Raw genomic sequence first — 18,332 nt, 5'->3', positions numbered from 1 at the left:
TAGGATACTGAAAAATGGCGATTCAAAATCCTAAATTACTGCCTTAATGAATAGCCTTAGCTCTTAATGAGTATGGTTAATCGCCAAATAATTGATTTTAATTTTGAAGATATTGTTGTTAAATTTTGGGCATTTTAAAATTATTTTCTTACCTAAATATAAATCCGTACTATTAAATGGTTATCAAGTTGACTATTTTGTTTTTATTAATAAACGTTATTTTTGAATCTCAAGAATATTTTTCATCTGCAATTGAATATACAACTCCCCCAAAAATGCACCATGGAAACTGTATGCATCCTCCAAGTGACAAAACACATGAAAACGTGTAGTTAGGAAAGCAGTAGTGTAGAATCACATGTACAAAACAAGCTCAGTGTCTGGAATAGTGGGAGCTCAACTCTACCATAGCCTTTGGGATGGTTTCAGCTCTCAAAGGCTCTTCCCTTTTCCTATGTGGTCTTTTGCTTTTTCTGCATCGTCACTTGGATTGTTAACACATGTAGTTAGTTCAAAACACATACAAAGTATGATCATGATTTAATAGCTTTTAGTATTAGGCACAAAGTACTTCCATTCAAGAACAGATTAAAAGTCATTCTTCATAAATATTTGCATAGACAGTGAAGGCATTACATGCATTTTGTATCATGTTATATTTAGTTTTTATTTAAGTAGATTATTACCAGTAAAAGGTGGGGGGAATTTTTTTTTCTGCTAGCAAGTGTAAGTTATAAAAGCGTAACAAACAGCTTCCTCCAAACAAAATGTAGCGAGAAATGAGAATAAGGTGGTAAGCTTTCATTTAGGGCACAAGTGTCATTTACAGAACCATCTCCTGGGTATCATTGACTTTAAATTCTGTATTTACTATTTGAAGACTTAGCATTTAAATCTTTAGTACTTTATTACATAATTTAAGCTTGAATATTTTCCAGTAAATCTCAGCTCACTTCCAGACAGTATTCATTTATGATGTGCCTCTCACCTTTTGTTTGCTGATAGGAAAATGAGATAAGAGAAAAATCTTAATTGGAGGTCTGGTCAAGCAGAAATGTTCTACGGGGCATGTAAGAATCTAATAGCATAGAGACATCTCAAGCATTCCCATATTCATTCCCAAAAGATGGTTTTTCCCTCCCTTGAGAAACAACACATAGACCATGGGGATGTTCTGCCCTAGGGAAAAAGGAGAAAAAAATAATAAAAAAGTGCAATTTAAAACGTCCCTTTTTTCTTGTACAGTGTACTACTATTTTCCAAAAGTTACAAGTCACTAAAGTTGAAAAGTGACTTTCAGAAAACATAGAGAAAAAATTATTTTATTAAAAGCTGATTTAAGATACCTTAGGGCCTGATTGACGGGGATTGATGCAATGCCCTTAAAAATGTGTTCCCTTAGGTCTGTCAAGATAAATGACTCTTGGAAGGGATACTGATTCTTCTATTTCTGTTCTGACTTCAGGCAGTAGCAACATTAACAGACTGTGAAAACAAGTATGAAAAGCTATGTTAAAGAGAACAAAACTGTCTGCAAGACTGAAATTTTTACAGTATTTTGCCTTCATAACAGCAATACATTACAGTGATACGGAAATACAAGTATAAACACACATGGAGAGCTTGGCAATACCATTACATACATGCACATTAAACAGCATGTGTAGCATATATATGTAGGTAAAATAGTACATACTGCTTATATGAACTGCTGTGATGAAATTGTGTCACTGTTTTTTAATTTTGTAAACACTACATTACATTTTATTGTTAACCATATCCAGTAGGATCCAAGGTAGCTCATCTCCAAAAAACCTTTCTAATGTACAGACTTCAATTATACTACAAATAAACAATTGAAATATTTAATATCTTAGCAGAAAGTTATGTCTGCTAAAAGAGTCTTTGAGAAAACTGTATTTTTTTCTTTATATACAAAAATGTATCTGTGGACCAGGAATTTAAGGATTTTATGGCATATAAGGATAACCTTCTACAATGAGACAATTGCACAGTGGCACATTGTTCCAAATTGTGGGCTAATCTCTACTTCAGATGACTCATGAAGAAACCAGATGTGGCCACAATCCAAAGATCACTGCCACTCTGAAAAAAGGGCAGGGCAACTAAGACTAAGCATTACTGGGTTAAAGATTACTCAAGATGTCTGGAGTATGAGAAGTAGAAAGGTCTCGTCTGTACCCTGAAAAATATTTCAAAAAGAACTAATGAGATTCTTCAGCATTTTCCTCATTTTGCCCTGTCACTAGAACTAAGCAAAACTGATTAGGGATGTTTAAGTACATTTTCAGTCTTGCTCAGTTTTGTGTAGATACTGAACATCTTGTGGAATAAAATACCAGAATGATGACCACAGATATTGGAAGGGCTGATTAAGCTCCTGTGGTTTAAATTCATAAAGGTAAATTTTGAATAAAGCACAGGACATTTTTAGTAGTGATATGAGAACAATAAGCTTTGACAACTTAATGTATGTGTCACATCTCACTCCTACACAGAAGAGGGCACCCCAAATTTGTAGATGCCTGTGGCTGAAAAAGAGCAGCAAAAGCCAAAAGGGTTCAGGAAAAAAAAGCTCACAAACTTTTATTAACAAACTGCACACTTGGCATTGAAATTTGTGTGTTTGCCCCTATCTTCTAATAAAAAGAGGAATAAAAGAAAAGAGGGAAAAGAGATAACATGAAAGAGATATCAGATAGGAGAGGAAAGCAGATCACCAGTCCTGGGTCCAGCATCAATCCAGCTGACAGGGTGTCCAAGGTCCTGGTGAGTTTATAGGAGTTTTCCCTGCTCTAGGATAAAGGCTGCCAGGGATGTGACTGTTTAATTAGTACAGATTAAACATTTTGCAGCAAAGAACAAAAGCAAGATCTCCTTTATAGCTGTACGTGGCAAAAAATGGGAAGTCAAAATGTCTTTGAAATGCAAAAATAAGTAATTGATTCTTCAGAGGACTGTTCTGTAATATGTACACCATCTATGGAATAGCAATCAGGAAGGCTTTTCATTTGAATAAGTATTGACAACGCTTCATAAAGGATTAATACTATCTCTGCCAAAGGTTAGAAAACAAGTTTCTTTTAGTGCATACTGCGTGTTGTCTTCTCTTGCCAATTTAAAGCTTGCTTAAAAAAGGACAGTCTTGGCTATAAAAGCAATGTGTTGGAATGTGTTCCAATATGACTGACCTGTCCTTGTTTTTTGGCAACTTAGCTAAAGTATTTTCATCAAATTTTATGATTTTATATGATTTGAAGTAATAAGCCATAGCACAGACCCAAAGTGATGAACTTAGGGAATTTTTTCTCTCTAAAACCTTCACTCTAACTCTGTTACAGATCTTAACTGCAAAATTATTTCAATTTTCCCAGCTGTTTTTGCAATGTAAGCATACTTTGAGGCATATTTTTTCCCATTGGTGCTTTCATTTTTGGATTTAGTCTATTCCAAAATACATACAAGCCAAATACTTACACAAAAGATAGAATGTTTTTTCGAAAAATCCCATGAAGCATCACTGAAATGCTATCAAGTGTTCCTTCTTTCCAAACTGAATGTATTAATACCTCTTTCCCTCTCCCATGTAACTTTCTTAAGATATAACTCATTGATTGACTTACTCCCCCAAAACCAGAATTTCTGAAAGAAGATGCATTACTAATAGTCAGCTATTAGGTTTTCACAATTACTTTGTCCAAAATAATCATCATGTAATCAACATTATGATATATCAACACAATTGAATTAAAAAGAGATTAAAAATGATGTTCCCATAACTAACAAATGGCAAGGGAGAAATCTGATAAATAATCCCTGCTGCACCTTCCAAATTTGACCAACATATTGAGGAAAACAGACATGCTGTTCAAACAAAACTTCCAAGCTTCCCAACTGATGGACGAGGACTGAGGCTTTCATTCATGTGTCCTTCCCTCTTTAAATGACCCAACCTATTCTTCACCCTTCAGAAATTCTGAGTGTGCAACTGCTTACAAAGGAAGGAGGCTCCTTGGCAGGAGCTGATGAATACTAGTACTCTACAAAGAAATGTACCACAAAGAACTGCAGCCTGGTTGCTAATCTTCAGTGTTGTCAGTGAAGCTGAGCCGTGGTTGTGGGAACCGGAGCCTGTGTTAAAAAGTTTCTTCCACCTCCCTCTCGGGGAAACCCAAGGGCCTTGCTTTGCGAGAGTATGCACTGGGAACATGTTCTGCTCTCACTAAGGTCAGTGAGAGATGGTGGGCATTTTGGATGAATGTCTTTCTTTTATTCCTCTTTGAAGAAAGATGAAACTAAGCACCTGCCACTAAAAAAGAAATTAGGAAATGTAGTTTTAAAAAGTCCTGCTTTCTACAGTTTTGCATTGTATGATGAAGAGAGAATGAAATATAAGCAGAGTGCCTGTCTTGGTTCAGATCAGGAAAAGAAATTTTATGATATGTACATGCAGAGAACGTACAAAAGTAGGAGAGGATTAATGAATATGAAGACAAAACCAGAAGGGATTTATGTAATCATGCTTTGTAGGACTTTTAGGAAAAAAAACACAAGAAGCTCCAAAGCCACTTAATAGGTCAATATAATTTTGATGCTTCACGTTGCTCTAAATTAAATTAAATAAGCCAGATAATGAAACTGGCTTCAAATCTTATAAATCCCTTTTGGTGTTCATATTTCATGCTTTCAAGCAAGCACAGATACCATATTCCCTAAGTCCTTTTTAATATTTTTAAGTTGAAAAACAGATGTGAAGACAAACTGTTGAACTGGAGTCAAGAGAATACTTCAGTGATTTAGAATTCACCACATAAATGAGCGATTATTTGAAAGAGGTCAGATACTTGGAGATATGCTTATGCTTAGAGATATTCAAATAAGATAAATTATGAAAATACAGATCTGTGTGTCTAAACAGAACTTCTTTCTAAGGTTGCAAGCACAGTGACAAGGGGTATAAAAATCTGGCAAACCAGAACCACCAGATGCCTCAAATTGTAATCACAGATTTTGCATACTGTAATCAGAGCAACCTTACAGCTGTGTGTTTGAACTGGGCAATTGCCTAAGCCTACCATAAAATGTTTACCTTACCTTTAAGCCCTGAATTAACTAATTTTCTAGTAGTGTGTTTTGGAATAACTTAGTGATAATTTCAAAGAAGTCATGCAGTTCTGTAATCCTGTATGCAGAGATGACTTGGCTGAGATTCTCATTCTGATCTCAAGTGAACAAGGAAGCAGCCTTGAAGACTGAATTTTAATATCCACAATTATTTCTCGAAAGAATCAGAGCTCATGAACAATCTCTCTTTATTGATTTATTTATTGCTGTCTTTATTTTTTGTGCGCCTTTTTTTTTTTTTTTTTACACTAGAGACAATGCAATATTTTCAATGCTTTCTCATGTGGTAGCTCTTTGATACCTGAGATGTCTCACTGCTTTTTTTTTCTCTGTATGTAATTTTTTTCCCGGCAATGTCCCTTTTAATTGCAAACTTGCATTTAGTCTTCCAGGCAAGGACATATCCTTGACTTTATAAAGGTATTACAATACTTAAGTGTAATATTGAGGCAAATAAGATGCATTCTGGAGATCTCCATTCATCTTCTTTCAACAGAGCAAAGAAGAGCATCTTCTTTGTACTTTGGCAAAGTTTTTAGCCAAGTTATCCGTAATGATGTCCAGTCCTCCAGATTCAGTTGCTAAAGTTAATTTGGACTCTTAAGTAATTTAATTCCCAGATGTCTAGTTCATCAGAGGGACACATATTAATGATTGTTCTGGGTCTTCACGGAGCAGCATCTCATTTTAGTGAAAAGATACTTACGTCTATTTATATAAAAGTCTTCAGAAATTTGCACATCTTTGGACTATGGTGCAGTAAATACCAACTTGCACTGCTTTTTAAATTAAATTATCCCTGTAATCTGACATCTCACAGTCTAATCATCAAGGACCAAAGATTCCTTACCATGACTACTCAATTAAAAGGTACAGACCTTCATTAACCATAAAAGAAGAAAATGGCCTGAAAGATGTCACCAAAGTTTTAAAAATATTTCAACATATTTAGTCAAACTAGATATGTCTCTGGATGGGGAAGCTTTTGAAAATGAGTAAGATCCTGAAGCAAAAGCTAATTAACTTTGAGATTAGCTCAGTTGGTTAAAACTTGGTTGTAGTAATGCCAAGGTGATGGGTTCAATCCCCTATGTGAGCCATTGACTTAAGGGTTGGACTCCGAGATCCTTGTGGGTCCCTTCCAACTCAATAGTCTGTGAATCTCTCACTTAAGAACTGATCCTGTGAATAGAGAGACAACTCTAATTACAATAGTCTGATTGTGATTGAAGATACCAGTGCTAAATTATTATGCTGAAACCTACCTGATTGTATGCTTACTTTTTATATTTAAAAATATCGTTTTGCAAAAAACACCTCAAGGCTGCCTAAAGGCTGGGTTTAAGTCTTTGTAGTACACCTGAGAAGTACACTTACGCAGCAGTATAGCAGATGTGGGTCAAAGCTTGCCCCAGGTCTGAAATCTCTCTATTGTGCATTGCAGTTCATCAACTGCATGGGGAGAATAGAGTGAGCAAACAAACACTGCTTTGGCAGTTGGGTCAGACTGGGCAAAAAGTTATACGGGTTACTTTAAACTTAAGAATTAATAGAGGTTTTAACTTCTTAATATACCTAACTTTCTTAATTTGCCACCTCTAAAAACAATCTTGAAGTCAGAAAAAAATAAACCAGTCCTTGCTGAAATAATATTTTAGGCAGAAACATTTATAACTGATAGATCTGCCAGGTGACCTTTAGCTGGTCAGAACTGGTTATATCTGATCAATGGTTTGATAAAATATGAAATAATAAGATGCTTTTTCCTCACTGATATGGGAAGTAGTCATACAATAATGTTGAAAGTTTCTCCTTACTATAAACCATCATTCATATAAAGATAGAATTACCAAAGAATAATTTTAAAAATTCAAGATATTAACCTGATTTACCGTTTTACTTATATTAGGAATTGGCGATGTGTTATACTTTGTGCTTAACATTAGGTAGTTGTTATTAGCTAGTATCCTCTTTGTAGGTACAGCATGAAGCTCAAAATTTATGATGAATCTCTTGCTGGAGCAGTGTTCGAGTGAAGCAGAAGTCTGATTCTATGATTCTAAACATTTCCCCAGTCAACGGAAAAAAATGAAATCATGTAGACTGGATTTTTAAAAGTTCAAACATAAGCAATGAAAGAAATATGAAATATTTGCAAAGTTGCTGAGAAAATTAAATTAATTTGGAGAAAAATCAGAGTGCTTCTTGATAATCCAGACAAGTGAAAAGAAAGATTTACATAAAAGGTTACTTTAATTTTCTCCTGGCTACTTATTTTCTCCTTGCTTTCCTTGAAAGCAGGGTACTCTGTTATAAAATGACTACTAAAAAAGCCTGATTAGTTTAAGACAGAAATTACTTCAGAATCAAGTATTTTAAACAACTTCTGTATTCCTAAACAGTAAATGTTTAAAGTATTTGTAGGTTTTTCTACTGTTTCATGTCTTTATCTGAAATTCTCACTGATAAATATGTGCACGTAACAGTTTTAAATGACATTTGACCTCTTCTCTGACTTCTAGCCATGTGATGAAAAATGCTTTTCAAAATACTTCAGTGTAAATACAGGAAGATGACTAAACTCTTAAACTTTTGTCTTCTAAAAAATTCCCATCGCTGCCAAAACTGGTGAAACTCCTCTGATGGTTAAAATGGTGGGAGCACTAAGGCAGAAAATCTTCCAAGTGCCCACAGGCATTCTCCCCACCGTATCTTCTACCTAGCTCTGCAAATCTCTGTTCCTTCCTTTAGAAAATAAGTGGCCACACATTGCTTGTCACATTTGCCCTTTCTCTCACAGAGCTTAACATTGGGAACTTCTCATAAATACATAACAGACAAGAACAAGGAACAAATTTGCTTAGCAAGGCAGCCAGCAGGCTTACTGTACTATCCCCCTTTCCAACATTTAAAGAATGCAACTATCTTCTCTCTTTCCTTTCCCATGTAGCTTGAGAATTACATCCAAGACAGTATGAAGAAAGAAATGGTAGAGATCCAGCAAACTGCAGTGCAGAACCAGACTGCAGTAATGATTGAAATAGGCACAAACTTACTAAATCAAACAGCTGAGCAGACCCGCAAATTAACAGATGTTGAAGCCCAAGTAAGTAATGAATTTCAACCTAAAAATGCTTCTGCTTCCCAAATACTACAACTATACATTTAACACCGTTAATGTTACACTATTCAGTTCAACAATTAGAAGTCAATCATTATCATCTAGAGCTTTACCCAGCTCAAGAATACATTAGTATTTGATAATACGTAGTTCCATCTCAAGCCCAGTGTTGTACCTTGAGTGATTTCCATTTCAGCAGGATTTAAAGTAAGTCTAGCAAGACAACTGTTACATTAATCTTTAGAGAGAATGTCCTTAAAACTACTATACTATATGCAAGCATCAGTTGTGTCCTAGTGTGCTTTTATACAACCCTCACTGTATATCTCTGTTGATTATTCACCTCTTGCCACCAGATCTTGGCCAAAAGAAACTTGCTTCAAACTGCCTTCGTTCCATTTACCAGGTTCATTGCTTTTTTAAATTGAAATCTTTCTTTTGTATTTTTTTAAAGATTAGCAAGAAAAGTATGATTTTAAAGAACATTTTCAAGATACTTCAAGTGGGATAACAGTTCATTTCTAGCACAATGCTCTATATTATGGGTAACAGAGGGATACATGTACAAATCTGAGATAAATCAAGAAAAAAGAAATTAGGAGGCTGCTAGAAAAGTATATTGACATAGAAGTAAACTTGTCTACTGTATATATTATTTGCTAAATTACTTTTAAAAAGAAAGAAAGGGTTTATTTTTAATTATGGTTTTAATTGAAAAGCATTAACTACAATAAGATATTCTATTAAGCAGAATGCAGATATTAATAGAAGAATAAATCCAATCAATGTAGAATGGTATGTATTTGTAGTTTTGCAGACATGGTAGGACAATTCTCATCTATAATTGCCAAAACACAAGGAATGTAGCATGCAGCACATAACATTTTATCTAATATAAATAGCATGTAAAACCTAAAATCCTTGTTAGACATTTTACTATCTGTAAATTCATCCAATGAATTAAATTACACCTTTTAACCTAAAGCAAGCCTTTTTTGAAGTTTTTGATAAACACATAGTTCATAGCTCACAGATGTACTGAATTTAGCTTTCTGATTGCATGATTCAGGAGCCTAATATTTTGCACGTGTTGAGAGAATGTATTTATTCATTCACTGTAATGTCTTTATGGAAATTACTTAATTATTTTCTGCTTAGAGGAAGAAAATCATCACTGTGACTTTCATTCTGTGCTTGAAATTACTGTTGACTGGGTTAAAGGCTTAATTAGCAACATAAGGAAATGAACCAAACAATTGCTCTCTCAAGGACACTTACTTTTGGCAATAGTTTTTAATTACAGTTAAGTGTGAAATCATGTCCTGAATGACTGTTTAACATGAAGGACATGAGTAATCAATTCTTCCTGTCAAGGAAAGCCAAATTCTGTTGAATTAAAAAAAGCTGTTCTAAAACAATGAGAAAATATTTCTAGAAAACATGCCTCAAAGTAATACAATCCAATACAACCGGACAGTATCTTCCATGTTTCATAGTATATGCATCTCTTCATTTAAAGATGCAAAAAAGTGTAAACAAGACTTTTAGAAAAGGTAACATTAAAATGGGAACAATGAGTTGACAAAAGTGTGGTTCCCATGATAAACATTTAAAAATATAATTTGGGATTGAGGAAAATAGCTAGGAGGGAGCTATCAAGTGATTTCAGTACTGGGCCAAGATTTCATCGAGTGAGAGACAAAGTACTTATTTTCTATACCAGCAGTATATAGTATATATAGGAGTTCCAGTAATGAAGGAAGAATTATCATAACAGAGGGGAAGGTACAACAGCAAAGCTGAAGTACACAGTAACTCTCATCCATTGATCAGAAATGTGGCATCCCACTGAAATATTCCAAGTGATATATGGTAGCGTAATAGTAAAATTAGTGCAATTCTGTGTATTCTTCTTCATTCTGGTTCCATGAACATTTTTGCCAAAATAAGGTATTGAAATAGAGATTTGCATGATTTCAAAGCATAACAGAATTACAATTTATTTAAAAGAAGTATCTTGATTGTCAAATTTTTTTGTAAATTTTATGTAGGTATTAAACCAGACAACCAGACTTGAACTTCAGCTTTTGGAACACTCTCTTTCAACAAACAAATTAGAAAGACAGATTTCAGATCAGACCAACGAGATAACTAAATTACAAGAAAAAAACAGGTAAGTTTGCCTATCAGCCCAATAAAATGCTATTCCTTGAAGTGCCCTTCTAAGAGTTTTTGGAAAGAAATGTATTCAAGTAGGAAAATAAGGCCTGTACACAAGCTCCCTACACCCAGCTGTGCTAATTATAAAGGTCATACATTATTTAAAGCCTAGGAGATCATGCAAGTTTATTCTTATATTCTGTTTATATATTATTTTTCAGTATCTAAAGGTCTCCTTGATTTGAGGAACTTAAGGCTAAAACTACATCAGTTGTAGCCAATTTATATTCTTTATACTTAGCCAGATGAAGTTATGATTATGTAACATCATTCAAACTAATTGAGTGCAACCACATCTCCAAAGTTTTATTTCCATGCAGTACACAGCTATCCTAATGACCCCCCAGGTCATTGCCACAATTTTTTTCTAATGTGAGAAAAATAAAACCCTAATGATATTCAAGGTTCAGAATATGAAATTCAGACCACTATCCAACTGGTACTTCTGTCCTTTTCTGTACTCAGCTATTGTCCAAAAGTTCATACCTTTTTTCAACTGGTTTTGTTTCTGTATCACCAGGATATTATTTTACTTTTGGCAATAAATTGTTTACAGAGAAATCTAAAAGCAGCAATAACAGTAAGATTTCTCCTTCAAACCCATGTTTTTCGATGAGAACCATATGTGCAAAGTGCTTTTTATTTTGAAAGAATTAGCTTAAAAAACCCATGAGACATGTTTTGACATTTTTGTTCACTAGTCTACTACATTTATATATGCTCCCTAAAGGTTTTATCTACCACCTTAAGAAAAACAAGCATTCTTATCAAATGGAAAGCAAGGGAAATACTGAATTTTAAAGGTCACTTCTTTTGTTGGTGAACTCGGCAGACTTTAGACTACCATTGTAACATCCACATAAACACAAAAACATTGTTTCTCGCCTAACAAAAGGCAATCTGACATAGAGTTAATCTGCTTGAAACATAAGATTCAGGATTTTTTTTCAATAACAGCAAGGGATTTTAGGTGAACTTTCTTTTGGCCATGAATCTTTTAACATCAGCTATCTCAGAGTCTGCATCAGAAGAACAATTAGCAGTGCAATAATGTTCCATCCAGACTCCTAATCATTCCGGCTCCAGAACTGGAGATAGCCAGTACATCTTCAAGTAATTATTTGCACATTTCCCTGTCTTAATGCAATAACATTTATTTATGTTAAGTATATATTTTACTATAATTACAGGAACATTTGAAAAATTCATAGTTTTATCTACTTAAAGATGAAAGTAAGTTTCATCTTTTAAATAGGTTAAATCATGAAATATTAGTAATTCCTTTAATAATGCTGAATTATCAGACACCCAGTGGTTACACATCTAAAGCCTGCAATAAAGACTACAGTAGACAATGTTGTTTATTAATGCACCTATATAATAAATTAAAGCATATGTATGAAACCAAATTTTCATTTAGTCATCTACTGCAGGCAAGGCATCAGAGAATGAAACCGAGTACTTATAAAGAAACAAACTTCTACAACAGGCTTGGCATCAGCTCAGAATTGTTTCTGGAGAGCCTAATTGTAATCTTTTATTTAGCTTTCTAGAAAAAAGAGTTCTTGAGATGGAAGACAAGCACACTCTTCAGCTGAAGTCAATAAAAGATGAAAAAGATCAGCTTCAAGTCCTAGTAGCCAGACAGAATTCTATTATAGAAGAACTAGAAAAACAGTTAGTTACAGCTACAGTAAACAACTCCGTTCTGCAAAAACAGCAACATGATCTGATGGAAACTGTTCATAACTTGCTTACTATGATATCTACACCAAACTGTAAGTAAAAGCAGACATGCATATATTATTTCTGTGCTCTTTCCTAATTTGTGTTCATTATTACCTGTAATCTTGAAACTGGTTCTGCCACACTTCTGCTTCTCAAAATGTCTGTATTTGTTTGCGTGACTTAACCTCCTTTTCAGGGGGGTGGGAGAAATAATCACATCATTTATGTGGTTTCTTTTCAACATTTTGTTCATCTTCTCTGGTTTATATTGGTTTGCCTGCTTGCTTTTCCAGTGGTTCAACAAAATACAGAAATGCCAACTATCATTCATCTCACATGGCATTCATTTGAGTGGCAATATACAATCCCTTGACCATATATCTAGGTTAGACTGCATGACATGGGCCTGCAGCTTTTCTTCCTGGCTCACACAGGTTGTTTCTGCCACCTCTCATTGCTTTATGCACGTAGGACAAATTAATGTGGCTGCTAAGGCAAAGGAATCAGCACAGGCATCGGTTTTACCCCCAACAACAGAAAGCATAAGCCCAGGGCAACAGGTACTCGCAAGAGTCCTCCACTGAAGTTTCCTTGTTCATCCTAAAATTCTCTCAGCCTAGCAAATTGATAGGCAATAAGTCTATCCCCTAATTTCCTGACCACTCTGCAAGAAATCATAGCCACAGAGCATAGCTTCCAAATTCATGCAGATTCACATGCTGCATATAAAACCCACACAAACCATAAACTCAAAGGATTTAAACATTCCTTGCCTTGAATTTCATGTCTGATATGGAACTTGGACAAATTAAGAAGGTATAGCTGTTCTATATACAAGACTCCAGAATCTGGCACACTTGTCTGTAAAGTTCTCAGGGAAAAATTTTAATAGTTATCATTACAACTTAGAAGACAGTATAGGTGTTCTGTGTTACATTACTCTAAGTTGGACCACAGAAAAGGAAGAGTGTTTGGAAGTCCTTACTTTCAGTAGTGTCCTAAATAATGATGTTGTAGGTTTTTCTAAACAAAGTAAATTTCAAGATTTTTGTCTTGAAAACTGATGCTATCCCCTTAAATGCCATTACTAAGCCCGTACATGTTCCTGCTGATGTTATCTGCTATGCTAGTGCACAAATAAGTAAACAAGTCAAAGTCATGTTGGCCACAGCACCGTTAAACCCAGAGTGAAAAAAATAATGAGTGTTTGCCAAAAAGACAAAATTAGCAGGGAAAGCTTCTAAGACCGTATACAAACAATAGAGTGTGGAAAAGCAATTAAAACACTGAACGTGTTATTTTTATATTTAAGGCAAAGCACTTAAATAAAGAGTAAGCAAGCTAAAAGAACATAATAAGCAACTGTAATATAAGCATGTATTTATATGGCACTTATACCTTTGTAGTAACTGACTGTGCTTCTCAGATTAAATTAAAAGGGAAAATACACACAACCAACCTCAAAAGGATCAAATATGAAATATCAGTCAGGAGGCGAAATGCCAGGAAATTCCAACCTCCATAGTTAAAAAAGAACTGAACAAAAAGATGAACTTTAGATTGTTCTGTAGAATAAGAAGGCTCAGACAGATGAAAATGTATTTTTTACATAAATGAATTCCAGAAGGGATGTCTTTTCAGTGGATTGGGCTGAGATACCAAGCTTCAGCTTGGTACTTAAAAAGTTGTTCCTGCTCAGCACAGGGGCAAAAAAAAAAAATCTAAAATCTTTGCAAGAGTAGTTCCACCACTCTGCTGTATTATAAAAGATTCCATAACTCTTACATTGGATTTCACAATATTAGAGTACAGGCCAAAAGTCATTATTATTAACATAATCACTTGCTAGTTAGGTATGTGTGTAGTAACAGTTAATGCATGCAAAGGTTGTAGTAAATGCAGGAGTTGTAGTAAATGCAGGAGTCCAGCAAAGGTAGCGTGTGGAAACAGAAACTGTTCAACTGAACATCATGCAATATCCTAAGTTTTCTTAATCAAAATATTAATAAGTGTTGGCACTTTTCAACCTATATTGATAGGTTGAAACCAGACTCTAATCAGAATAGTATCTCTAAATAATACAAATTAACAACACACATAATAAGTATCTTGATCTGTTGTTTCTTTCAGCGCCAGGCATATTTTTTGGAGCTGCAAAGCTTTAAACTGATTATGTTATAAATTGCTTCTTAGTAACTTCTGTTCATCTCCTCTTAATGCCTTCCATTTCTATTGTATTTTTAACAGCTAAGAACAACTTCATAGCTAAAGAGGAGCAAATCAGCTTCAAGGACTGTGCTGAAGCTTTCAAATCTGGACTGACAACAAGTGGAATCTACACTTTAACAGTTTCAAGCACTGCACAAGAAAAGAAGGTAGAATGGCTATAAAGACCTACCTAGGCATATTATATGTTAGAAGTTATTTGATCTGGCAAGCATGCTATTTTAAAAGCTAGTTAATAGTGAAGTTTACTACTTACCAAGTGTTTTTTATAAGCATTTCATCACTCCTAGGTCACAGTATATAACAGGAACAAAAAAGGCCTTGAGGTGAAATCTTGGCTCAGTTAAAATGAGTATTTTGTTGTTCGCTTCTGCATGCCAAAATTTCATTCTTTTTTTCTTCATAATTAACACAATTAAAGCAATAAAGTGCTGTATTCTATGAAATCTGTAACTCCATCAGAGTTGCTCTGCATGGTCAGCAGACTCCTGTCTCCTCTAAGTTCTTAGTTTCTTCATATTCCAAAGTCCCTTCTGGAGGCAAAGGAGGTAAAATCAGGGGCCTATGAGAGTGCTCATGGATGTATGCTCATGACAGAGTTTTAAGGATATTTGTGTAACAATTAGATCAACAATTAGATCAGCACAGCCTGCACTGGGTAAGGAAATATTTTATGGAATTCCTAAGGCTCTCCTTTATTACATCAGGAAAACTCCCAGAAAATGTGAAAGAACAGAGAAAAATGAGGCTCATATGGAAAAGCAATTGGTAAAACCCTGACAGAGAAAGCATTTTTTCCCAAGTTTTGATAGCAAAGGTTTATAAATGAAGTTCATTAGTGACTAGTCTTTGAAGTGCCAGAACTTCATCCAGCCCAAGCCAGACTGTGATTTTACACTTACAAAGGAAAGAAGCAATTTGTTCAGGTAAGATCTATAAAATACAATAGATAAAACCTGCAATTTTTGTGCAGATATCATCTGGAGAAATTATTCGCAGTCTCCTTCTCTTGGGGAAAACAAAGCTAGTTTTCTTGTGGAATATTGTAGTCTAAATGTATCTGTTTCATAAAAACATTAGTTACATAAGATGCCATAAAGCGTTTTATTACACATGAAGCCAAATTTTAACAGCTAAAGGAGATGCAAGTTACTGCATCTTTAAAGAATAGATTGTCGTAGTCATTGTTAGACATCTCAGGAAGGTTTACATTCCTTGGATCTCTTACTTGTCTCAAGCTTTTTTCTTTGGTTTTAATTTTACTGTCAAATAGAATACACAGAGCATGCATATTTTCTAAAAGCAGACACAAGTGCAGGACATATTACAGAATGAAAACTTCTGTCATAAACTTTAACATTGCATTTTCAAAAGTGAAATCACAAATTTCATACATTCTAAAATATTAAATGCTTTACATTTGAACGTGGAGGCATAAAATAATTAGCATAAATACTCATTTTGGTAATTGACTAGGTTAAAAAAAGTAGATATAATGTACTAATTTAATTAAATTAGTGCTAAATCAGTAATTTAATAACATTAAAGAATTTAAATCTTAATCTCCCAACTTCAGATAGAAAAAGGGAAGGTTTTACTTACCGCCTGACATTGAAAATAAGAGACTAAAAAGATTTAATCTGAGGCTGATTTTTTATACAAATATGAATGCATAGAGGGGTTGTCAAGGGAAGTGAAGGTTTAGGGATAATCAACATGTTACACCATTTTCAACTGTTTATGATGTGGATGGCTACTCAGACCAGGAAACAGAATGACCTTTTTTATTTGCCAAAAGTGCTGCACTGCTGTTGATGTTTTCATCTTTTCCTCTTGTAACACCTTCTGACCTCCCAACAGGCTTATAAACAACTCCTGTGTAATCTGTAACTGATCCCACTTTACTAATTTACTAATTCCAAAACTAAGGAATTGTATATGAAAGCCGAGAGGAAAATAATTATTTGATTCCATTAATATTTTCAAGCTTTCCTGTTCTGCACCAGGACAAAAGCTAAGTCCTTTTAAAAACACTAAGGAAAAACAGCAAGACTGCTGACACAAGTTAAAATGGCAGAGGCAAACCCATGAAAAGTCAATAGTTTCATGTTTACAGCAACCACATGAACCAATTAACCTCTGGGTCTTAACCAGGCACATTACTGTTACCAGTGTATTACCCCAAGTCTTTAAATAGTGACTGAAACAGTGGCTAAGCTCTTTCCTGTTTCCACTGATGTTTAGCTGAATTTTTGTCCCAGAACTGATACACATTCAGAGCCAAGGCCTTTTAACCAGAACTTTCTTGATTTGGGCAAGGTTGAATTTGCCAACAAAATGGTTTATCATAACCTTCCAAAAAACTAGCTGGTCATTTCAAAAGGAGCCCATGCCATGGACCTTATGTCTAAAATACACATATACAAATTATTTCCAACTCCAAGCATTGAGAAAAGGTCATATGTGTAGCTTCTCTGATACAGTAAGAAGGAGTAAGATGAGGGTTTGGGGGTTTTTTTGTGAAGCTTAGAAGTCTCATCATCTGTCTTTTCACTGCTACCTGGTGGTAGGTTAAATTAAATTATACAGGTGTGTGTAGTTATTTTTTCAAGAAGAAACAAACTCAGACTTCTGTTCTTATCTAGTCACATCTTTAGGAGATAGAGAAAGCAGGATTCAAAACCACTGAACTGCACTTGTTTTGGTATAAAAACCATAGTGGATCTTCATCCTGATAACTCAGCCTGAGCCTTACCATTCACAAAGTAGATCTGAAAACACTTCCACAGTGCTACAGCTGCTGGAACTGTAAGTAGTGAAGCAGCTCACAAGATACTTTAAATATTCCCCATTCCAATTTGTTGCAACTTGAGAAGTTAATATCTTTATTCTTTTTGGCATCTGTTTGAAGACTCCTGCTGCCTGTCTAATCTTGGTATCTATTTCTACTAGTTTTACCAAATGTTACATGTCTTCCTTTTGAATATAAAACCTAGGCTAGGTTGAAAGGCCAGAAGAATTCTGCTCTAGTAATGAGTGTTAAAAGAAAGTCTTAGAGATGACTGACATGACCCCCAAATTTACATAAACTTATAAAAATTGTTCCCGTTAAGAAAAATCTGTATGAGATTTTTATGAACATCTCTTCTCCAATTTCTTATTATATGTTTCAGTTCCTAGTCAGTTGCTTTTCCTTTTGGGAAGAAATTTGCAGGACCCCAGCATTCATCCCAATGAATCTAGTGCCTATAAAAGCTAGGTGTTTTACCATTCACTTGCTAAATGGATACTGCCTGTTACAGGAATATTTTATATAGGACATTCACAGTCATTCACTGTTTGAGAATATTTTAATCTTATTAGAAAAAAATAAAGTGCTATTTAAAGGCATTTATTTCTTCAAAGTAATAGTGACAATTGAATCAAAATTTAGATGATAGGCATCTAAGGAATTAAATGTAACATTGAAGAAAGCCATCAATTAACATCTACAGTAGCAATATTAGACTGGACTTGCTGTTCAAGGAAATTAATACATGGCCTCCCACTGTACACAGTTAAAAAACTGCAGTTCTGTCCTCCATCTGGCTGCTTAGACTGTTCTTCCAAGTGGGGTGAGGCTTTAGAGTCAACAACTTTCTTTACAACCAATGATGTTTGACCACTCTTAAGTCAGTGTTTTAACTTGCAGCAATGCTTAATAAAAGTATCTGTGTCTGTTTAGCCCATTCCTAGTATCCTTCTGCATAGCCCCCTGTGGAAAATAGTTTTCACGTATACATGACATTCATGAGTTAGCTTTCTGAAACAGACTGATCACCTCTTACAATAACTTCTTATCTTCTGCATTTCCTTTTCAAGGCAACTTTTATTTTAACTAGATCTAATTTAT

The 18,332-nt window shown here is 34.6% G+C and overlaps 1 protein-coding gene across 2 annotated transcripts in view; it reads left to right on the top strand.

The window, feature by feature from the left end:
- Positions 1 to 18,332, top strand: part of ANGPT2 (angiopoietin 2) — a 41,031-nt gene that overhangs the window by 13,865 nt on the left and 8,834 nt on the right. Inside the window, exons 2-5 of one of the 2 annotated variants that reach the window (XM_071548450.1) lie at positions 8,096 to 8,251; positions 10,318 to 10,439; positions 12,032 to 12,264; positions 14,462 to 14,589. In XM_071548450.1, coding sequence (XP_071404551.1) covers positions 8,096 to 8,251; positions 10,318 to 10,439; positions 12,032 to 12,264; positions 14,462 to 14,589 — 639 coding nt within the window. The remainder of the gene's footprint in view (positions 1 to 8,095; positions 8,252 to 10,317; positions 10,440 to 12,031; positions 12,265 to 14,461; positions 14,590 to 18,332) is intronic. The other variant, XM_071548452.1, reaches the window with a different exon arrangement.

Source organism: Pithys albifrons, chromosome 2 (assembly GCF_047495875.1).
Source record: "Pithys albifrons albifrons isolate INPA30051 chromosome 2, PitAlb_v1, whole genome shotgun sequence".
Classification (NCBI taxonomy): Eukaryota; Metazoa; Chordata; class Aves; order Passeriformes; family Thamnophilidae; genus Pithys; species Pithys albifrons.
This window is presented reverse-complemented; position numbering and strand designations above follow the sequence as displayed.